General features: G+C 50.8%; 2 protein-coding genes across 4 annotated transcripts in view; both read right to left on the minus strand.

Moving 5' to 3' along the window:
* Positions 1–1741: 1741 nt before the first annotated feature.
* F7 (coagulation factor VII) lies at positions 1742–11304 on the minus strand (the record flags this gene model as incomplete). The annotated part of the gene is made up of 8 exons (XM_080928441.1): positions 1742–2334; positions 3134–3257; positions 3669–3778; positions 4811–4951; positions 6376–6489; positions 6566–6590; positions 8793–8953; positions 11232–11304. 8 exons carry the CDS (start codon positions 11302–11304, stop codon positions 1742–1744), a joined length of 1341 nt encoding a protein of 446 aa, XP_080784567.1.
* A 4911-nt stretch (positions 11305–16215) lies between these two features.
* The window catches only part of MCF2L (MCF.2 cell line derived transforming sequence like), a 91567-nt gene continuing 83986 nt past the window's right edge, over positions 16216–23796 (minus strand). The window contains exons 24-32 of one of the 3 annotated variants that reach the window (XM_080928428.1): positions 23712–23790; positions 23517–23583; positions 22899–23014; positions 22522–22614; positions 21685–21759; positions 18997–19118; positions 18286–18398; positions 17848–17951; positions 16216–17708 (exon numbers count right to left, since the gene is read on the minus strand). In XM_080928428.1, the coding sequence (XP_080784554.1) occupies positions 17623–17708; positions 17848–17951; positions 18286–18398; positions 18997–19118; positions 21685–21759; positions 22522–22614; positions 22899–23014; positions 23517–23583; positions 23712–23790 (855 nt within the window). In that variant the 3' untranslated portion in view covers positions 16216–17622. Of the gene's footprint in view, positions 17762–17847; positions 17952–18285; positions 18399–18996; positions 19119–21684; positions 21760–22521; positions 22615–22898; positions 23015–23516; positions 23584–23711; positions 23791–23796 lie in introns of all 3 variants that reach the window. The other 2 variants (XM_080928426.1, XM_080928427.1) reach the window with 2 other exon arrangements.

Genomic DNA, 23796 nt, shown 5'->3' on the forward strand with positions numbered 1-23796 from the left:
TGTGCGCACGCATGTAATTGGAGCTGCAGGCCAGGAAGTGGGCTTTCCCCTGAGCCCCAAAATCTTCATTGCAATGTCAGACTCATAGGTTCTGAGCTCACGGACAGTCACCAGAAGGCACCACTGGAGGCCCCTGCTCCAGAATCCCCAGAGAACAGCAGGAGCAACCCTAGCAGCAGCAACAAAACTCCCTAACTCTGGCCTGTGAGGAGGTGGCGCTCACCAGGTCCCCACCTTCGACAAGACAAGTGGGAGAGACTGCTGGAGCCCAAGCTGTGCCCTTCCTCCTTTGAAGTGTCATCTGGGGAGCTGTTTTTGAGTCTCTGGAGCACACACACTGTGTCTGCTCACTAGCGAGCAGAAATGGGCTCCTCATACTCACGGTTAGGCAATGGCTCGTGACTATGACTGTGGCTGCATGCACATAGCCAGAGTATGGTAATGGCATTTGGCTTACCACAGTTGCCAGTGCTGAGAGGACCTTCACATGCTTTGGGTACAGGACAAACAAACACACCTGTGATGTCACATGTTGAGGCTGATGCCATCTCACCAGGAGGGAAGTCACGGTCATTTACCAGGCAGAGGCAGACCATAAAAGAACTTGGAAAAGAGGTGTGGTGCTCTGGTGGCTGTTAGCTGGTGTCTGGTGCCTGACCACTGCCCTGCCCTGCCCTGCCCAGAGATGCCTGTGTAGAGTCATTGAGTCTACACTGAGTCACAGCATACCTGTGGTCTGGGACTAGGGACAAACACTAAAGCTGGCTTCAGGGGGTCCTCCCTTTGTCACCTCCCTTCTCTATGGCCTCACTCCCCGAAAGGAAATAAACACATCTCGCACTGAGCAAGTCAGTCTTCAGGGAGCTAGATTATCAGTAAAGCCTCTTAAGGGCACTTGGTGGCATCTCAGGACAGCTCTGTGAGGTGGGTGCCTGCACACCTACTGATGACTGGGGAAACTGAGGCATGCACGCACTTGATCAAACCCTCTCAGCTTCTTCCTTTTTCACTCCCCGTCCACCTTCCCCTTCCTTTTTCCAGGAAGCACAGCCCTGCTGATGTGTATCTGACCTGACATCAGAGGCTCCGCTCAGGGACTTAAGGTCAACCCGGGGTAACAGCAGGTGTTCCCAAGGTGTGCTGAGGTCAGCCAGTCCCTACGGGGAGGGGGATCAGTCAATGGCAAGAGTGCACACTTTACTTCAGAAATCCTCCCTTAGACAACCCAGAAGGATGACACTACGAATGCAGACAATGTTTCTCATTTAATTGAAACAAAGACAGGTGCTCACACGAAGCGAGAGTGATCAATAGAGTAAAAGAAGTGTGCAGCAGGAGTGCGCACGTGTGCAGCACTTCTTCTACACGCCCTTCGTGCACGTGAGCGCACCTACTGTGCAGCACTGCAGACAGAACCCATGCAGAGGGGAGGGGCTGCGGGGAGACGGGGAAAGGTCTGAGCCTCATCTCCCTCAGGACATCCGCCCTTTCGGCTGCTGTCTGACTGCACAGTCCAGACCTCTGAGTGACTTTGCTAGTCTCTGACTCAGACTCGTCCCCTTGCTTTCTGTTCCCTCTCTCCCAGTCTCTCTCTCTCGCTTATCTTCCTCCTGCTTTCTTCACTCTTTATCTTGCTCTCCCCCATCACACAAAGAATAGCAGGAAAGTCAATAGGATTTGATACAAAATGGCTTCACAAGCCTTAGCTTCCTTCTTGGGATGGGCTGGGCTGTCCAAGGAGCTACAGTAGTGGGACTCGAAAAACCCCAACCTGGAGCTTGGAGTCCATGAGACTGGTCAGCCAGTCTGTGTACTGGGAGACCCTGGTGTACACCCCAACGTGGCCAATAGCTGCGCAGCCCTCCCCCCAGCTGACCACACCTGTCAGATACCATGTGTCATGGTAGTGTGTGGCATGTGGGCCACCGCTATCACCCTTGCAGGAGTCCTTGGTACCGTCCATGTAGCCGGCACAGAACATGTTCTCTGTGATTCTGGGGGTGTCAGGACTGTGCTTGGCATGCTCCAGGCAGTCCTGGGTCATCAGCCGGGGCACCTCGATGGTCATGAGCTCCAGCGCCGTGGCACCACGGTCCAGCAGCTGGCCCCAGCCACTGACCCTCGAGAAGCGAATACTGGCTAGGGTGTTCTCAGAGAAGGCCCTTTCAGGCAGGCACAGGGGCACCACATAGTCGGTGAAGGTCACAGGCCGGTGAAGGCGGAGCAGGGCGATGTCATGGTCGATCTTGCCACGGACGTACTTGTCGGGCATGATGACCTGTATCACCCTCCGTACTTGCTCAGTCCCATCCTTCTCACTGAAGTCATGTTCACCTGGGGGGATGTCATGCCACTCATGGGACATACCCTACCACATGTGGCCATGTTCCCACACAGAACTCTAGTCATGGGACATACCCTACCACATGTGGCCATGTCCCCACACAGAACTCTAGTCATGGGACATACCCTACCACGTGTGGCCATGTCCCCACATAGAACTCTAGTCATGGGACATACCCTACCACATGTGGCCATGTCCCCACACAGAACTCTAGTTGTGAGACATACCCTACCACGTGTGGCCATGTTCCCACGCAGAACTCTAGTCATGGGACATACCCTACCACATGTGGCCATGTCCCCACACAGAACTCTAGTCATGGGACATACCCTACCACATGTGGCCATGTCCCCACACAGAACTCTAGTCATGGGACATATCTTATCATGTGTGGCAATGTCCCCACACAGAACTCTAGTCATGGGACATATCCTATCATGTGTGGCCATGTCCCCACACAGAACTCTTGTTTGTCTTGGCCCTCTGACCTAGAGTACATGGACAGGGCTGTGGCCAGTCCAGCCCGTGGTGTCTGATGACTTGACTTTGGATTTGTTTTAGACCTTGCCAGGGCCCACTGCAGTTCTGAAGGGAAGGTTGTGAATGGGCTGACCTGAGGCAGTGGGATCCTGGAGATGGACAGAGCAGCCCCCCATCTCCTCCTAGTCCCTCAGGGGGAGCAGTCCAGAGGACAAAGTGGGTCATCTCCAGTGCCGCTCTGGTAGACATCACCTGGTAAGGGATGTTGATGGGTCATTGACCCTCAGTCCAGGGACGGGCCATACCTACCCATCACCACTGTGATGTTCCCCCAGCTCCGGATGTTATCGAAGCAGTGGGCAGCAGTCACTATCCACCTGGTGTCCAGCAGGACGGCCCCGCACAGCAATAACCCATTGATTTTCAGCACAGCCTGAGCAGGGCACACAGATGAAGAGAGCCATGCTATCTTTATGGTCTCCTTGCACCCAAGGAAGCAGCTGTCTTGACACAATCCCTGCCCGCAGTCCCTCTAGAGGTTCCCCCATCAGGGTGGAGCAGCCCTAGCTCTGCTGGCTCTGGGGGAAAATGGGTGCCTGGTTGATGGGGTGTATTTACAGGTCTTCAAGTGAGGCAGCTGCAGACCTTGTGCGGTTTCTGCATGGAGTGCGCCTCAATACCTGCTTTCTTTCCCTTTCTCTGCACAAGTGTGGGGGGGGCATGCCCATGTTCCTTGTGTGTGAATTTAACCCAATTCAAGACTTCTGCACCCCAGAGTAGAAACCCTGCAGTCAGGGGAGCCAGAGCTGGAAAAGTGAGGTTTGCAGAGGATGAAGAGCCTTACCTGCCATGGACACTCCCCTTTGGGGCACACATAGCCCCCCACAATCCGGCCTTGGCGGCTGCTGAAGTTTCCTTTCTCTAGAATAGGTATTCTCCCACATGGGTACTCGACTGTATGAAACAGAAGGCAGAAAGAGCGGGGTGCAGAGGTGAGGGTTCCTGTGGGTGGAGGATGAGAAGCTAGCCCTTGCCATAGCTACAGCTGGGGACAGTGAGAGGCCTCAGGACCGAGAAATTTGGTGCTGCTGTCTAGAGTGGGCAGGGAGAGGAGGCAGACATCAGTTTGGGGAAAGTTGAGGCCCTGCTTCCTAGAGCTGGGGTCTGCTAGATCCTCACAGGGAAGACATGTAGTTCTGGTTTGCTCCAAAGCAAGTGATGGGTGATCTGTGTAAACATGAACCACGGCACAGAAAGAGGGTCTTCTAGCCGGACTCACGCTCCTCACACTGCAAAGGCCTTGGGTAAGGAAGAACATTTAGTTGTGGCCTTCTGACTTTCCAGTTTCGTGAGACAGGCTGTGCCCATCCTCTTCTGAGGAAGCCTGGGCCTTTAGAAGCAGAGCCCGAACAGTCTTGTTGTGGAGAACATGTTTTAAGAGCAGGGGGCAAGAGTTTGGTTCCCAGTCCCACATCAGCTCCCAACTGCCTGCAACTTTAGCGCCAAGGAATCTGACACCCTCTGACCTCTGCAGGGCTGCAGTCATATGTAATACTGCCCCGCCCACCTGCACACAATTCATATAACAATAGTAATAATAGTACTAAAAGTCATCTTATGTGGTTAACTGTAGCAGTGGATACAGGTGCCAGGTGTGTTTACGTGACTCCCAAGTATGTCCCAGAGACTCCAAAATGGGCGTTTTAGGAGTTGCAGAGACTTCTCATTCAGTCCTGGCCTGCTTCAGTGGTCAGGGCACTTGAGACAGTGCAGAATGCTGGCCTGGACTTCCAGGCTAACAGCTCTCAGGCCGGGTGTCCTGCAAGTCTCAATTTCTCCATCTTACAGCCAGTCAGCATCTATCAGATACTTGATAAGCAGGCGTCTGGCCTTGTTACACATCTTTGGGCTGATAACTTGCCACAAGCCAGCGCAGGTGACTGGCTCTTCAGAGAGTAAGACAGGTCCAGTCCTGGGGCCTGTTACCTTTTGGTTTGCAGGACACCTCATCTGGCTGCAGTACGTAGTCCTCGTGACAGCTACAGGTGCGCTTGGTCCCTTCGTGGTCCCTGCAGTACTGGTCACAGTCACCGTTTTCGTATGCACAGATCAGCTGCTCATTCTTGTCTGAGGACAGAAGACAACCTGAGAGGTCTCTGCAAGGCCAGCAGGCAGGCCATGATGGCACTCATCCTTGTCCCTTGGAATGTGGCACAGAGATGTGGGCTATTGAGGCTGAACTGGCGTCACCTGCCCTGTGGACTGATTTGGAGGGATGAGAGCTAGATCTGGGAGTCACGTGTCTGAGCCATCGTGACAGCAGGCAGCCTCAACGACATCTGGAAGATGCTAGGCTGGTGTGTGATGCTGTTTTCCTTCCAAGACTCTAATGAGAAACTGGGAAGGGCTCTGGAGGTAAGCAAACGTTTCCCAAGGAAAGGAAACGTTCTCAACAGAATGGAAAACTGGTCCATGGACCGTCAAAGGGAGAAGTTACTCTAGGGGTAACCCTCAGGACCATGTGAGCCACCTAGGCCCTTGGCTCCAGCATGGGCTATTGGCCCAGACAGAGAAGGCAGCGAGGATAGTCAGTTTATTTCTGTACCAGCCCAGAGCTCCAGTATGGAGGCCTGTCCTGTGACTCACAGTCACTGCTCACCAAACCTTACAGGCCTCCAGGAGCCAGCGACTGTTGGTGAGCCCTTCGTCCCTTTCCTTTTACTCCCTCTGGCCTCATTCTCATGAGAACAGGAAGCAGCTGATGCCAGGAAGAACCCACTTGGGCAGTGCGGAGCCCTTGGTCTGAAGGAAGGACACCTTTGCCCTGGCTGAAGTAGTGACCTTGGGGGGAATCCCCCAACTGGGGCCCTGGGTCATACCAGGTAGCTAGCAGAAGATGTGATCGATGGGGGGGCTTTGGGCCTGTAGGGGCTGCAGACAGGCCTTTCACACCTAGGCCTGGGGTTAGGGGACTTTCTAGGTTGGCCATACTGTATATACTTTACATGTGTTCTAGAAGAACTGAGCCCCCAGCAAAGAACATCTGAAAACCTGCTCCAAGCCCTTGCAAACTTTGGTGTAACAAAATACCCATGTGCGCATTTGTTGTCAGTGAATTCTCTGAGGCCCATGAGTGAACTGCTGAGCCCAGAGTGGTTTGGTGGTCTCCAAGAATTCGATATTTCAAAGCTGAATAAATACTTCACACCTTTAAACCAGCGGAGAGGAAGAAGTTTACCTGCTGACGTGTCTGCTGGGCACTGAAGCCAGGCCCCTCCCTCCCCCAGATCTCTCCAGACTGGCAGAATTCTAGGACAAGGAGTCAAAAGGGATACGGAGTCTGAGACCCAGAATCTTAAACTCATAAATCAAAGGGGCCCTTGGTTTAAACGGAGTTCTTAACATCTCCTGGATCAATTTCTGCAGGGGCTGAGGCTGGCCTGGACACCCTCTCCTTCCCTGATGAGGTTTACTCTCTGGAACCAGTCACCAAGGCCCTTCCCTTCCCTCCGGACTCCATCCAATACAGAGAGGCAGGAAGTTGGTCTCACTTTTCTCGCAGTTCCGACCCTCAAAGTCAGGGAGGCAGAAGCAGACGTAAGACTTGAGATGATCCTGGCAGGTACCCCCATTCTGACATGGATTCGAGGCACACTGGTCACCATCTGTGGGTGAACTGGCATTAGTGCTCTGCAAAGAAGGGGTATCGGGGAGGGACACAGGTGGCTTTCACCTACTCACCACTGTAAACGGTCCAGAACTGCTTCTGAGAGGGAAGAAGAAGCCATGTGAGGCACGTTCACAGGAAGTAGCACTTAGTGTCCACGGAGGGAGCTCGGGAGCTATAAGTGTGGCTCCTGACCTGGGCATCTGTGTGGGGCTTGGGAAGTTAGCATTCCTCTGGAGACAAGGAGGCCTTATCTGAGGTTGATGTGTCTCTACGCCCTTTCTAGAGACATGTAAGTTGCCACACAGTTGCCTCTCCCAAGTGAGAGCCCCTGAGTTCTGACCCTGATCCTGCTTTCTTCAGTTCTGTCCTGGACCTCTAAATGTGGGGGGCATCGTCCCATGAGAGTTCTGAATAAAGAGGAAAAGTGAACTGAGCACCAACATCTGTCACTCTCTACTCCTTGACTGGATGCCCCGTGACTTCCTGCTATCATGCCTTCCCTGACTCCAGAACCACAACCAGAATGAACCTGTCTTTCCTTCTGTTATTTCCTGTCAGGTATGGTCACACCAGTGGGTGAGGAGGGTAACTTTCCCGGGCTCCCCGTGTGAGTTGCTTTGAGTGAGAGAGATGGGCTGTGAAGGTGAGGTCTGCTATGCCATTTCCTGTGTGGAGCATCTTTTGGGTTTGTGAGAGATCCTGTAGGAATGAGGGTCCCTGGGTGAGGTGTTCTGTGGGTGTAATTTCTCCAGTACATGTGAACTTCCTGTGTGAGGCCTTTGGTGAGTGTGAGGACTCTTGTGTGCGAGAGAGGTGTGAGTGTGAGGTGTGAGTTGAGCCTCCTATATAAGGTGATCCTCTTATGAGTGTGAGGTGATCCTCCTGTGAGTGTGAGGTGAGCCTCCTGTGAGTGTGAGGTGATCTTCCTGTGAGTGTGAGGTCATCTTCCTGTGAGTGTGAGGTGAGTCTCCTGTGAGTGTGAGTGATCCTCCTGTGAGTGTGAGGTGAGTCTCCTGTGAGTGTGAGTGATCCTCCTGTGAGTGTGAGGTGAGCCTCCTGTGAGTGTGAGGTGATCTTCCTGTGAGTGTGAGGTGAGCCTCCTGTGAGTGTGAGGTGATCTTCCTATGAGTGTAAGGTGAGCCTCCTGTGAGTGTAAGGTGATCTTCCTGTGAGTGTGAGGTGATCTTCTTGTGAGTGTGAGGTGATCTTCCTGTGAGTGTGAGGTGATCTTCCTGTGAGTGTGAGGTGATCTTCCTGTGAGTGTGAGGTGATCTTCTTGTGAGTGTGAGGTGATCTTCCTGTGAGTGTGAGGTGGTCTTCCTGTGAGTGTGAGGTGAGCCTCCTGTGAGTGTGGGGTGAACCTCCTGTGAGTGTGAGGTGATCTTCCTGTGAGTGTGAGGTGAGCCTCCTGTGAGTATGAGGCGAGTCTTTTGTGTGAGGTGAGTGTCCTATAAATGTGAGGTGTGATATGAGCCAAAGATGGTGAGAAGAAAAGTCCTTGCAGAATGAACAACCACACCCGGAACTTCACAAATGTCCCCGGAACTGTGACATTTTTTTTCCAGAGATGATGACAAAAGGGAACACAGTGGGCTGGATCTCAAAGCCTTGTCCTATCCTGACACACCCTTTCCAGGTAAAACCGCCACAGGGAGATGTTTAACCAGACAGGATCACGCTCCTTGATGTATAAATATGTATCTTGTACAAAATGAAAACACAGGGCCAGGCAGTGTAGCGCATAGTTGTAATTCCAGCAATTGGAGGCAGATGAAGATGAAGAATCGGAGGTCATCCTGGGCTATATAGCAAAACCCTGTCTCAAAAAACTAAAAGAAATAAAGGAACAGAGAAAAAGAGTAACTCTGGAGCAAAGACAAATCTGTGCACACTGCCAAGTGTAGCCAAGGAAGCTACAGTGTTCCTCACATGTTTCTGGTGAGAATTGCACGTGTGTGTGTGTGTGTGTGTGTGTGTGTGTGTGTGTGTGTGGTGTGAACTTTTCCTATCAGGTTAATTTCATGGGCAACCCTGGATCCTTAGGGAATAAGGGATTTCCCTTTGGGAAACAGGAGACACATCCAGTGTAGTTTAGGAGTTGTATTTTTTGTAAAACTTTGCATATGGTATGGTTGGAGTTGAAATCCGTGTGTGTCAGGGTTCCTGTGCATCTAAGAGTACTGAGTGGCAGCCTCCACAGTAATGGGGAGACAGATTCAGACACGTAGTGTGACCCTCACAAACCCCAGCTTCCTTCCTTCCAGTCTCAGTGTGCAGGCCTGGGGGAGGGGCACTCACGGTCCTCTCCGGGCTCTTGAAGATCTCCCGGGCCTCCTCGAAGGAGCATCGCTCTTCGTTGCACTCTCTCTCCAGGGAGCCAGACCAGAGCTCCTCCAGGAGCCAGTTGGCACGCCTTTGCCTGTGTAGGACACCATGTGCCTCCTCCTGGGTTATGAAAACTGAGAAACAGAAGGTCCCATGCAACATCGGCAGCTTTTCCTCAAGCTGCCCAGAAGCCACTCGCTCTTGATGGTCCCGTCAGTAATGGAAAACACCCACACTGGATCACTGCAGTGAGTGAAGAGCACACGGGGTCACCTACACCAGATCGCTCAGTGGGAAACACCCATCTCCCTCAGTGATGGGAACAACCTACCCACACTAATCCTTTTTCTCCCACTCTTTGGTGAGAACCAAAGAGTTCCTGTCCACCTTAAGGAATGGAGGGTGCATAGGTTGGTTCCTTCAATGGCTTACAGCCTTCTGTGAGCTGAAGGTCACAGAGAATGACACAGCCCAGGCTCAGCTGAATTTAAGATTGGGTGTGTTTTCATCGATGGTTGGTGACAGATAACATGGCGCAGTTTTATGTATATGGTGATCTTATTAGATGAGGTGAACATTTGCCATGTCCATGTGGTTTGGCTTAAGATGTGACATCAAGCCAAAAGGAGAGTTAGTCACACATTGTGCAATCCCTTTTCGGGAACTCATAAAATGTGTGCACGAACATATATTTAGATCTTTCTCTATTCTCCCATCCGTGTCCCCTATCCTGTGTCCAGGGAGTCAGTCCAAGAATCTCAAGTCACATAGCCCTGGGGCTTCAGATCTTGTGATAACATTAGCATCAGCCTGGGAACTACAGCCACAGCTGCCTCACATGGGATGTATTGTCCTGTGATTTCCTACATTGGAGATGTTTCAGATGTAGCCTCTGCCACACGACTCTGCCTGTCAGTGATCTTGACAAAAACTAGGAGACCAGCATTCTCTACTTGGCTTTGGAAAAGCAAAGGTTTGGTGAAGGCAGCCACAATAGTTTGGACATGCTGAATTTGAGGATTTTTTGGGACACCCCAATAGACAGGGAGTCTGAATCCCAGATGTGAGCGTGGAGATGGGGATGCAGAAGTTTAAATCATCTAAAGCTAGTCAGGGGTGGAAACCAAGGATACAACAAATGTGTCACATAAACTGTGTGCCTGGGATGTCTGTGGAAGGGGCAGCCATGGATGGGAACGCGTGTGAATGAGATGGGGAGAGAGGAGAGCCAGGAAGGAAGGCGGTTAGGGCCAGGAAGGAAGGCGGTTAGGGCCAGGAAGGAAGGTGGTAGGGAACACTCGAAAGCAGCAGTGTATCCAAGAGGAGAGCGGATGGAGACACGTTCTCCCTATGCAGAGGAGGCTTATTTAAGGGAGGAAAGGTCATGCGGGCCTTGAGGGGAGGAACTGGGTCTAGCTGGGGCTGAAAAGGTGGCTCTGCTCACCAGGAGGGTGTTGGCATGCCCCAAAGGAGGGTCCTCTTCCAGAGAGAGGGAAGAAGGGCAGAGGAACACTCTTTGGTGTTCCTAGAAAGAGACGATGGAGATACTGTCAGACAGGACCAATCAATGTCCCTCACCATGCAGAGAAAGAGTCATATGCCACCAGCCACTGGGACACATACACTTCTCCAGCAAGTGACTAAGGGGTGGGCCCTTAGAAGCAGGCAAATGTACTTCAGTCAATCTCCTGGTTATTCAAAGCAAACCTAATCCTAAGGTCCTCCACACTACGGCAGAGGACTTGGGAGAGCTGGGAAAGGGGAGCAAGGAAGCCATTGCTCCTGTTACTACTCAATTCCTCGGGGGAATTCATTACAATCCCTACATGCCATGGGTATTGAAGGGGACAGTACTGGCCAGATCACAGATGTCACTATACATGGGAACATGGAAGCCTCTCTTTCTGTAAGACTGAAATTTGTTATGCATAGCCACAAGCTTTCTCCTGTGTGTGTGTGTGTGTGTGTGTGTGTGTGTGTGTGTGTGTGTGTGTAGCAGGGGATTTGGTGGAACGGGGCTGCAGCTGTGGACATAGAGCCAAGACAGTGAGCAAGCCCTATAGCACAGTGCCACAGCTTTTCTGATATGTCTGACCCCTTGCTTCAGAGCTCTACTGAATGACCCCCAGGATCCAGCTCGATAGGCAAGTGTCCATGTCTGTAAACGGCAGGAAAGCGCCCTACTTCTAAAGAGTCTTTGGAAGACAGCAGCCAAAGATCCCACCCCTGTGAAGAACTGCCTATCTCCAGGTGGCAAGCATCCAGAGGCTATTTGCTTTTGGCAGGGACATACATCAAATGGAGCTGTTCGTGGGCTGATGGGGGGGTTCCTGTTGATGTCCCAGCCCCTGCTACAAACATCTGCAACTCGGTCCCCAGAGAAACCCTTCCTGGAAAGACAGGTGTACGTACCTACATTCCCTAGGGGTCCCTGGAGCTGGAGCAGAAGGTAGAGAAGCAGCAGCCTGTGAGTCTGCGGAACCATGATGAGACTGTTGCTTTTGGCTGGGGACTGTCCAGATGCTGCCGGGGGGGGGGGGCAAAGGTCAGGGAGGAGGAGAGGAGGGTGGAGAAAGCTGGAACACTGGCTGGAAGCGATCTGAGGCTGGTTGGAGGCTGCTACTTAGTGTCTGGCACTTGTACATCGAGGGAAAGAGGGAAGCTGTGGCAGGTTGAGTGGGCTCAGACTGAAGGTGTGAACAGATCTCACCCGCCGATGGACGGCACATCCACAGTTATAACCGTGAAGCGCAGGATGCTGGCTATGGAAAATACCTGAGAGGAGGCCTGGGCTACTCAGCCCTCAGTGGCTTGCAAGGGCCACCCTGCCCCCTCCTTCCCACACTGTGGAAGCAGCCATCGGCAGGTGACCCATGAGTTGTCCCTTTGTGTCCTCCTGCCCAGACCCTAGGTGGAGTTTTGGACACTGGGCTGCCTGAGATCAACAAGGTTTTCCAGCATGTGAAACTTTCTGTGTTAAAAGCTGGGTCCAGCCAAAGAGCACTCCGTTTATGGTCATCAGCCTCCTGGACGGTACTGTGGGTTTCAGTTGGACCCTCAGGGCAAACGTTCTTTTCAGGAACAGGGCAGTACATGGCTGGACCACATTTTTGGGAGCCAGACCTCATTTATGGGGCACTACAGTTCAGCTCCTTCCCTAGTCAGTGACTTCCATCTTCGCCATCACAGTCTACCTCAGAGGCACCTCTGACTCCTGGGGTCCCTACATACTCAGGCCGTGTTGCTTCTTCTGGGATAGAGGTCAAAGTTCACCCAATAAAACCCAATCCTCTCACCACAGGGTAACTCCAGAGATGTGAGAGGAGCCGGCAGCCATTCATCCCAGCTCTCTTATGTGAGTCTGGGCCTGGCCTCAGGATTCCCTTCCCTTTTGAGCTCCAGGACATGCATTTAGCTTTCTGGGGCAGCAGAACAGCCGGCGTCGACTCAGAACTGGCACTGAACCCACCTGCTACTTGGGCTCTGGCTAAAGTTTTTCAGCAGATGGTGACTTCCCTGTGGCACATGCCTTGGCTGGATCCTGGGTCTCAGGTGTCAAGGGTTCCACTTGGACCTGCAGGGGACTTACCTCCCTGGTCTTCCTTCACACTTGAACCATTAGCACTATGCCCAGTGCAGACATATGGTTTGGAGGGCTAGGCACAGGGGTCACTGCCTGTTCCTCTGTTAGACTCCTCTCTACTAACCTTCTCAGGGAAGAGAAACAGGCTTCCCCTGGGGTGCCAAGGTCCTCCTTATGTGCACATTCCTTCTATGTGCTCAGAGACCATCTGCCCCTTCTTTGGGATAGGAAACTCGAAGCCTCTCCGGCAGCCTGCTTCCCAAGGGCTCTCCCACTGTCTGCAGAACAAGCCTGAGACCCTCAGTGTGCTGCTACACATCAGTCTTGCCCTCGTATGCACGACACAGCTAAGAGACCCATAAGTTGCTCACACTTGCACATGGACTTGTACACGTGCTCACCATCTGTGCACAGTTACATACCATTCTTACACATAGGCAACACTCCACACACAGTCCATGCACACTCTTGTGTACATGCATGCTACCCTTTCACACGCACGTCATCTATGACGCCTACCCAGATGAAGGCTCCCTCACTACATGAGGAAGCAGACTCTTAGACATGGTCCTAAGAACAGAGTCTGATGATGTCTGTGGGTTCTGACACCCTGTGAGGTTGGCGACCAGTGGCAATACCATCAACAACGTGAAGTTTAGGAACTAGAGAGCTGACCTGAGTCAGAAAGGTTGGCATCACTTATTTTCTCTGGATCTGTTTTGCTCTGGATCTGTGTCTTGCTCTGTGGATTAGTCTCAAGAACTCTACTGCTAACAATGTGTGAGTGCTCCTGAATTTTCTGGTTAGGAGCAGGTATTTTCAATCCACTGGGCTCACCTCTTGCTCCTTTGTGCCATTCCCTGTTCTAGCGAATGATCGTAATCGTGAGGCATCCCCATGTTTGTCCTGTGTGCTGTGAAGGTTCTTGCTTTCCTCTCTCGAATTCCTACCTGGATAATATTTAGTGTTTAGTCACTTGAGGATTTGCTCTGAAGATTGTTACACATGCTTTATCAGACTGTTTTTAAACTTCTGGTTTGATAACCATGATAAATAAATGATCAATAAAAATTTTGTACATCTGTGAAGCTGCTGACTTATCTGAATCATTTTGACATGGTAAATTATGGCAGTATTTTTTTTTATATTGTACCATCCTTGCATTACATAGACAAACTTACTTGTTGAGAATGTGTGGATTTTTTCCCCCCAACATAGGTTGCCCACCACAACTAGTTGATTGCTGAAGATATACCATACTGTCTTTATCTGCAGTATATAGAGAACCAAATTGGCACTGGCCTCAAAATTTCCTCCTCGATTGCTAGTTTTCATAGTTCTGGAAGTACCCACTGGAGGAAAAAGTCCCATTCACCAGAGAACCCTGCATGCTGGAACAGGTAACCAAACCAATGAATGAAACAGTGGTATGACTGTTAGAGGGTAACCAACTATGACTGTTACATGAGTAACCAACTACAACTGTTAAAGGAGTCACCAACTACAACTGTTACATGAGTAACCAACTATGACTGTTACATGAGTAACCAACTACAACTGTTACATGAGTAACCAACTATGACTGTTACATGAGTAACCAACTACAACTGTTACATGAGTAACCAACTATGACTGTTACATGAGTAACCAACTACAACTGTTAAAGGAGTCACCAACTACAACTGTTACATGAGTAACCAACTACAACTGTTAGAGAGGTAACCAACCATGACTGTTAGAGGGGTAACTGTTACAGGAATAACCAACTACAACTGTTACGTGAGTAACCAATTCTTCTCTGATTTGGATTTGAGGCTGGCTCCATAGGAGGGAATTTCTTGGTACTGTAAACCTTGCCAAAAACTAAAAGAAACCAAACCAAACTAAACCAAACCCCATGGTTTGGGAGTTATTGGCTCTATAGGGCATGTGTATGTGTCCTGCCACTGTTGTTTTGTTAAACAGACATGTTGTTATGCTGTCTACTAGTTTCTTAGCTTTTCTATAAGTTACAGTCAGTTTTTCTGGTTTTCAGTAATTAAGGTTTTGATTTTGATTTGCTTTTATTTTATTCCTCAAGGTAGTAATTTCTTTTTTATACTTTAAGTTTTACCAATTATATTTGTGATCCACCTCATATGAGTAATGCAATAATGTTGTCAGATTAAGTGTGGTACCACCTCAGTCATGTTTCAACTACACCCTAAGGAATGACATAGAACCATGAATACAGACTTCCAAACACCATTTTCAAAGTATCTACTTCATTGCCTAGTGTATGTTCTGTGTGTGCTGAAAATGGTACCATTTCCTGCTTGGTAGGCAGGAAGCAATGTAATGACAGTAATATTGACTACCAAGACTTGCTGTCAGCATTTTGAGCATTATTACTAGCATAAAAGTTTGGATTTCCACCCAGGTCCTTATAGTCTAACTGCCCTAAATTTCATTTTTGTTATTAGCGTTACTAGGTCAGTTTTCTTTTTATTCAGGCTAATCGTTTTGCTCTCCTTTCACTCATTGCCTTTCATTCAGTCTCCCCTTTAGTGGTCATTTCTCTAGCCTACCTGGTGCTGCCTGGCACACCAATTAGGACACTAGTGAGTCAGACATGTCTGCTTCCATCTCTTCATTATATTTTGTGTTCTCTGCTCACTGTTCTTTGCCCATTTCTCCATTGTTCTTTTCTCACAGATCAACAAACCTGTTTCACTCTACCTTTTCAGTGAGGAGTTGTCAAGTGTGTTGTTTCTATTCTGTGATGTCTCTGCTGCATGTCTCAGGGCCCCTTCACACTCAGCACACATGCAGTGCCTCTGCTGCATGTCTCAAGTACCCTTCACACTCAGCACACATGCAATGCCTCTGCTGCATGTCTTAGGTCCCCTTCACACTCAGCACACATGCAATGCCTCTGCTGCATGTCTCAGGTCCCCTTCACACTCAGCACACATGCAGTGCCTCTGCTGCATGTCTTAGGTCCCCTTCACACTCAGCACACATGCAATGCCTCTGCTGCATGTCTCAGGGCCCCTTCACACTCAGCACACATGCAATGGCTTTACTGCATGTCTCAGGGCCCCTTCACACTCAGCACACATGCAATGCCTCTGCTGCATGTCTCAGGGCCCCTTCACACTCAGCTCACATGCAATGCCTCTGCTGCATGTCTCAGGGCCCCTTCACACTCAGCACACATGCAATGCCTCTGCTGCATGTCTCAGGTCCCCTTCACACTCAGCTCACATGCAATGCATCTGCTGCATGCCTCAGGGCCCCTTCACACTCAGCATACACACAAGTATACGCTGTTACTATTTTAACACAACCACTCTCAGACAAAATAAAACATGTATCATGATATGCGTGGCACCTGCACTCCCTCCACATCCTCCCATGTCCTGCCTCATGTCTTACAGCAGCCATACCAGGCACTGGTGACAACCATTAAGTGCCACTGTTCTGGGAGCCCAGGGCTCAAACTAAGAGGGTAGATGGCAGAAATGAATGAGGTGTGACTATGGTTGGTTGGTTTTTAGATGAGGTCTCACTGTGTAGCACTTGCTGGTCTGGAACTCTCTGTGTAGAACGGCCGGGCCTCAAACTCAAAAGACCTACCTGTAGCTGCCTCCAGAGTGTTGGGATTAAAGGCGTGCGCCACCATGCCTGGCAAAACATGACATTTTAAAGTGTCTTTATGAGGATAAGTTCCTAAAAGAGGGTGGCCTTTTAACAACAGGCTGGGCAGATATGTCCCACGACTCTTCCCACATGACATACACACCACAAATGCTAGAGTCTTTGCATGTTTTTTATTTAATTACCATTCTCTGAAGGTGTAGCCAGTAATGGCTTTGCGAGCCATAGGGCAGGGGAGGAGGGTGATTTTCCTGGACATACAGTGGTGAACGAGCCTCGGTGGCCTCCCATGGCAGCAGGGTGAGGAGACAGGGAGGGACCGTAAAGTGACACATGTTCAGCAGCGTGAGACCATAAATACATCCTTTACACCAAGATCATATGTACACACGTGAACATATATACACACATATAAAAATATCTGCCCTACTAGGCACAGAGAGTTTCCAAAGAACAGAATTTGTTTCTGAAACACACAAAAAGGGGAAAACAACAGACTGTGGCAGTTCTGTTGTGACTTGAATGGAGGCTGCAGGTCCCCCCCCCCATGAGCTCAGCTGCTGCCCCTCCTGCTGTAGGGGAGGGGAAGTAGGGCCTGCCCTGACGTGGACAGGCAGCCAGTGCCTGAAGTGCTGAGGATGGCTGACAGCATGGAGTTTTACATCTTCTTTAAAAATAATAAAAATATCCTAATTTAATGATGTTTCTTTAAAAAAACAGAGAGCCTCCTTTATATTGTAGAAAAAAGGCTAATATTTTAAATTATACTTTACATTTCTTGTGAAAACAAAATCTATGCAGATGCAAGACTCTCAGTGATTTCCAACTGCTTTTGGTGGCGGACACGCCCCAGGTTTGCCAGGCCTTCCTGCCCCTGTGTTCCAGAGAGTGGCAGGTCTCAGTGAGAGTGCCCCAGAAATCAGTTAGCTGTATAAACAACGTGCTTCGATGTAAACCCCAGTAACAAAAAATAGTTTTATATCAAATACAGTATCAAATTGTCATTTCATGTAAACACAGTGATTCTTGGTTAAAGATTTGAGGCCAGAGTTACCACAGCAAAATGGCCCTGGGATTGATCCCTGTTTTTTCTTTAAAAAAAAAAAATCAAAAACTTATAAAAGACAAGAGTCCCTTGATCCCCTTCTTAGGCTGTTAGTAGCAAACTCTTCACTCCTGGTAGAAGTGGCTTCCTCAGGATGACGTTCCCGTAGAAAGCACCAGAGAGGCCAGGACACCTTGGAGAGGCTGCACAGCAGGGGCTGTTGGTTGCCCCAGTGTGGGAAAGAGCTGTCTCCCACCTTTCTGCACACGGGTCACCTCTGTCCACTCTGGAGTCTCTGAAGAAGCTTTGGTGGTGAACTGTTCTCTCCTGGCTTCTGCACATGCAGCGGGGTCCTGGTTCTAAGGACCCAGTGTCCTCTGAAGCCCACGGTTGATAGGGTCCTCCTGTTTCCAGTTATCTTGGAGCACCATCCCCTCCCAAACTAAGCAAGCCCAAGCAAAAAGAAAAGAACTTAGAGATTTGCATGCTGGTTTACTGCACGGTGGCCTTGAGTGCCTGCCTCAGAGGCCTGGCCACTACCCCTGGAGCTCGGAGAAGGGAGTAGGGTAGCCCTCGCTGCAGCTGGAGGAGTTGCTCAGCACGGCTGACCCTGGGCTGGAGTCTGCGGGAAACCAGTGGAGACAGGCTTCGGCTCTGGCCCTTTTCTTTGCACACCTAGAAACCCCTCTGCTTTTAAACAGGCTCTGGGCTGAGGATCTTGGCAGGCTCAGGGCACAGCTGGCGCGCACAGTGGGTCTTACCTGAGCTGCTCAGACACTGGGCTGAGCTGGATTTGCCCAAGAGGGTGGATAGGCTGCTTGCTGGCACCCATCCCTCCTTGCTGCTGGTCAGGTCCCGAACATACCTGAAAGAGGAAGTCAGTGGCTGTGATGTTCCACATGCCTACAGGCTGTTGTTGGGTGCCTCTGAGGTGGGCATTTGGATGCATCTGAGGTAGGAGCATACAGGTCATCTCTGAGGTGAGAGCACACAGATCATGTCTGAAGTGTGATTCATGAAGTGGGGTCATGTTTGAAGCAGGATCACACAGGGAGATGTCTGAGGTAGGAACACACATGTCATGTTTGAGGTGGAATTATACATGGTCATGTCTCGGTTAGGAACACACAGGTCATTCATGTCTGAGGTGGAGTTGTCTGAGGGACAAGTCTGGGTAGAAGAGCTTACTGACATCTTACCAGAGGCCCTCAGTGCCTTCTTCCACTACCTCCACCATGTCCCCACTCCTCATGGCAAGGGCGTCAGGGCCCCCCTTCTCATCATCCATGACCACGGTGTATCTACCCGGAACCTGGGGGTGACGAGATAGCGCTGAGGTCTCATCCTGTTGGTACTCCCTCCCTCCCAGCACCAGCAGCCCCAGAAACACACCTATCCTCTACCTCTGTGTACCATGCTGTGTAGCATGGAAGACTGTGCAGTGTTGGGGTTCTGCCATTTGTGGAGGTTTTGGTGAGATTTTTGGCTTAAATCGAAAGACTCCTAGTGCTGGGGAGATGATACAACTCATATTGTGGCCATGTTAACATAAAAATGGGTCTACCAATGTGTCCCTATCACTAGCCATCTTTATGGGCTAGGCATCCTGAGCTTCTCGCTAATTTCCCAGCCAGTATGGGTATAGCTTTATGAAAGCTTGGCTAGAACACTCCACCAGTGTGAGGTCTGCATATGTATGGGCTGTCCCTTAGGAAGGGGTAGACCATGCCTGAGTTCTAGCATAGGCAGGCCGGAACATGGTGCCATGGGACTGAGGGTGGTGGATAGTGATCTAAGCGAGCATCTCCAGTTGATGAACAGTGGCTGCAAAGAAGGGCCCAGGCCAGGATGCATCCTCACTAGACACAGGCACCCACCCTGGGACACACCCACAGGGAAGCCATAGTTACCAGCTTCTTAGGGCCTACTCCCCCATCTTCCTCAGCATCAGAAGAATTGATGAGCTCCTCCGCACTGGACCAGCCTCCATCCTCTTCAGGGGCCTCCAGTGAGTGAGATGTTTTGCTCCAGCCTAGGAGAAACAGTGCCCTGTGAGGGGTACAGACACACACACACACACACACACACACACACACACACACACACACAATGCAGCCACCATTACCCAAGTGTATTCCATAAGAGGTCCGCAAACCCATTTGAACATATATCTGTGGGACTCCAAACTAAAACCTGCTATCTTCCTAGGTTCATTGAAGGGTGTGGCTTGTGAGAGCTTTCTGTCATTGGAATCACCTGCTTAGATGGCCCACTGGTTCCTGTACTGTTATAAAATGCTGGGTCCATTCCGTTGTGACTCACAGCAGCAGGAGATGCATGTGAGAGTCTGTGTTGATTTTGTCTATTTGCTGGGCCACTCTAAGAGGTAAGATGAGACCCATAACTGCCCTCGACACCTGTCTCTACTTTCTTCAAGCCCCTGGCCCTACCAATCTACCTGCTTATACTCTAGAGCAAACCCTCAAAGGGGAGCCATTCTTCAGATAAAACCCTGATGGTCAATACCTACTTTGCTGCCAGGAAAAACAATTTCCAGCAAGAATGACCAAGTAAACCTCTGACCTGTGAGATATATAAGCTAACAACCAGGAATATGTCAAGCCATGTATGGGTAACCTAGCAATGATAGAGCCCCAGTTATGTCTTCTGGAAAATCTACTGGATTGGCCAGTGGGTCCCCAATTTCCTACTATTTCATTCTTGTTTATCTAGATGTATGCTCCAAGGGGTAACTGCTGTATTTCCCATATTGCAGAGATGGAGATGATAAATTCCTACTGAATAAACTCTTCAGACATTAATAGATTGGAGCAACTACCCTGTCCTACCTGGGACTGAACAGTAACTGGATGACACTGGAGGACACGTCACCACACAAAAAACACAACAAGGATGGCCAGCTTGCTTGTTGGATCTGAGGTTAGGCATACCTGACTTCATATGTGCAAGGAGTCGTGCAGTGTGTAAGAAGGTGCGGGAGTGTGATGGAATTACAGAATTGCCCCTATGAAATTGGGGCAACCAGGAGACTGTTAGCCATGCAGTCAATCCATGGCTGAGCACACCCAGGGCCAGTGACGGAAACCTTTTGGGACACCGGTAAGTCCCTTTATCTTCCTAGGAAATAGCTGGGCCTAGATACTTCAGATACAGCTATGTGGGTTCAGAGGCCACCCTACCATGGAGGGAACAAGTGGAACCCCTGTCCACCTCCCTGAGGCCAGACTTCAGGGCCTGGGCACGGCTGTGTACTTGGTCCTGGGCAGTGTCACGTCATGCCTGCATTAAGTTAATAACTGAGTTCTAGAGGTTTCAGCCCTCTACCCTTCTTGCTCCAAGCACACACGCAGGCAGCCTGAGTCCATTGTCTTCTTCACCTCCAGCTACCTTTGTGTTACTACAAAGCTCACACGGGGGCCTCTACCTGAGCAGAGGAACACTTTCAAGTACACAACTTTCCACCAACAGAGACCACACAGCGGGTCACTAACTATATAAACTCCTGCCTTCCTTAGCGTATCTATGGGACACTTCAGTCCGCTCAGGCGTTGGCAACTGCCATAACAGAAGTGTATCTGATCAGAGTAGCACCAGGTCACGACGCTGACAGCAGCTCACGGATACTCTGATAACAGGGAGCCCAACATGCTGGTCTTGCAGGGTCCAGGTACCAGATCTGAGACAAGTGCATAAAAGGATTTACAAGTATTGATGACTGAAGACTAGGCAACATCACTCTCTCTGGAGGATGCTGAGAGACTGCATGAGGATGTTAGGCTCTGTACAACCCCCACCCCCGGAGGTGGCTTTCATCTGCACCCACTTCCGTAGAAGACAGTGCAAGATGAAGGAACGGGAACACTGAGCTGGAACAATGTGGGAACAGCATTTGTCACAGCCATGGCTGACTGTCATCTCCGAGCACTGTGTCCCATGGGGGATGTCTCGGGGGTCTGAGTAACAAGTGGGAAGTGCTGAGTGGACAAAAGCAGACCTCCAGAGATCTCAGGCAGACAGGTGAGTCCTGAGAAACTCGGAACGCAGCCTCAGAGAGCTGGACATCTACCCATTAGAGAACTCTAGGCGGCTGCTGACCTCTGAGGGCTCAGAACATTGTTTGGGGAAGACTAAGTCTGGCAGCACGCTGAGGATGTCCCTGGGGTCTGATATGCTCAGGGGACAATGGAAGACTTGGGAGAAGGAAACAGAGACTCAAAGTCCAGAGTGTGGTTAATTCCAGTGGCCCAAATGAGTGACTGCCTGGTGCAAAGGCTTCATCTTGCAGCTTGTTTTTTCCCACCATCTGAACTAGGCCAGCTGGTGACTCAGGGGAGGTGCTGGTACTGTGACCTTTGAACAGGGCACCTGCAGCTTGCACCAGCATTGAGTGGTAAATCTCAGTGAAAAGCTGGGACTGGGCCTGTGCTTGCCAAACATGGCCAAGGAGCTAGCAGGAATGAGGCATCTGTCAGCATCTGGACACCAAGCTGTGGACCCTCAGTTACTACTGCTTTCCCCCTAGGTGCCCTGCACAGCCAGACAGCATGCTGGGCTGGGGTTCAGGGGTGCAGCACTACCTCGCAAACCAAAGGGAGTCGGGTCGCTCTTAACTTCATGCCGCTTGGCTTTTTTGTCAGGACTGGTCGGAGAGGCTGCAGGAAGAGGAAGAGGCAGAAATACAACCGTAGAGAGAAAGGCGAAGAACTGTCAAGTGAGTGGAGGAGGCAGGTGAAAGGTTCGGGAGGTGAAATGGCTGAGGGGTCTCACAGGGAAGGGGAGAGGCCCGGAGAGCGGAGGTGGTGGATGGTGGCCTTAGCCGTCAGTCATCCTCTTAGGGGCTGCCCTCAGCTCTGCTTTAGAGAGAATGCAGGAACAGAACAAGCTTCTTTGGCTCAAGCTCGAAGCCAGGTAAGAATTATGAATTGGGAAACACTTTAGTTCTTTGGACCCATGCCTGTCACTTGGGGAGAGCTGGCCTATCGGGAAGGAGCCCTATGCAGAGCCGAAGCAATCCAGGGCTTTGGTCACTGCAGAGCATCCCCAGGTGACGAGACTAGTTCAGCTCTCAGTTAAAAGGTTTCTTTGCCACTGTTCACTGGCAACACCCAGAACACAGCTGGCCATGGTAATCAGCACTCCAGGGTCACAACAGCAGGAAAGGCAGAGGGAGAGGGGCAGAAGACATCAGGGTGGACAAGTGGTTAACAGCCCCGGTTCTTAGGAGGCTGACTCACTAAGCTGGCTCTCTCTGTATCCAAAAGGCACCCCTAAAGGACAACGTCAGGCGTCTGCATCCACACAGCACTGTTGGGCATGAATGACAGGGCGGGAGATGGGCCTGTGTGGCTGCATGTGGTGCCAGGGTCGCCACAGGAAGATGGTGTGGAAGGCAGTGGGGGGCACTGCCTCTTTACCTTTCTGACCTTTGAGGTTAGCCAAGCCCTGCAGCGTGAAGCGCTTTCTGGAAAGCGCAGAGCTTTCAGAGGTAGAACTAGGGACCGCATCGTCTAGGAGGGAGGAGAGAGAGTGCAGAGACAGATAGCATCGGGGAGGGAGGATGGGGAGGGAGGACGGCAGGGTGCACAGGGCCTTGGCCCCATGCTTAGGTAAGTGGACAAAGACCAGCTGAACGAACATCCTAGGGTGCTCCTGGTGGAGGCCACCTGGTGACATGAATGAGGGGTCTCCTACGGTGTGCCAGTGTGCTGAAGGGCTCCTGGGTTCTCCCATGCTGGCTGGTGTGCATTCCAGGATCAGTGTCTGAACGGCTCACACTGCAGTCGACACTCACCTTTGCCCTTCTCAGGGGGCTTTGGCAATGATGAGCTCACATAGCCTTCCAGGCTGAGCGGGTCCGTCTTCCGATCTTCCAGCTTCTTGACATTTCTTGTGTTCCCTTTTGTGGGACTGAAGGCATCAGCGACCCATAAAGAAACCGTATGTTGGTTAGTGTCTTGGGCTGACTAAGGACCAAAACCATCAAGGACACCTTGGCTTCTAGACTGTCCCTCAGGAGCTGTCTCTCATGTAAAAGTGGTGACCAACTGACACATGGCTGTACAATCAGTGTGCTGACTGTCACGAGAGGAGATCCACAAACAGGAATCTGTAAAGCAGGGGACTTTCGGAGGAACTTGGGCTGGGGACAACCCCTCAGGCCTGATATTCAGGCATAAGCCACTGGCACAAAATGTCCAGGTGACTGACGCTGGAGGGCCTTGGGCAAACTCATCTCAGCGACACAGTATCTGTGGTGTTTACAGAGCTATTCTTCCTTGTTTTAGAGACAGGCCCACACTGTAGCTTTAGCAGATTCTTTTGCTGCAAGGTCCTGTGTGCTGGGATTCTAGGCATGCCCAGTAAGGAACTCTGCTTCCTAGGTTTCTGACTGATACACTGACATGCTCACCTGGTGCTGGTAGGCGTGGGCAACGGGAGGCTGTGGGACTGCTCCAGGGCTCGGTGCTGGCTGGCTTCTGTGGGGGGAAGAGACACACACCCATTATCCGTGGGAACCGAGCATCCTTGCACTCACAGACTAACAGCTCTTGTACTGTCGATGATAGCACATGAGAAAACACACAGAAACCAAAGGCAGCCTCACCCCGGCAGGCCTGCAGCTGGCTGGTCAGCACCTTCCGAATCTCGTTTACCCACGCTGCTTTAATCTCGGGAGTTGGTGCCTGTCC

The sequence above is a fragment of the Micromys minutus genome (assembly GCF_963924665.1).
Source record: "Micromys minutus genome assembly, chromosome: 14".
NCBI classification, from domain to species: domain Eukaryota; kingdom Metazoa; phylum Chordata; class Mammalia; order Rodentia; family Muridae; genus Micromys; species Micromys minutus.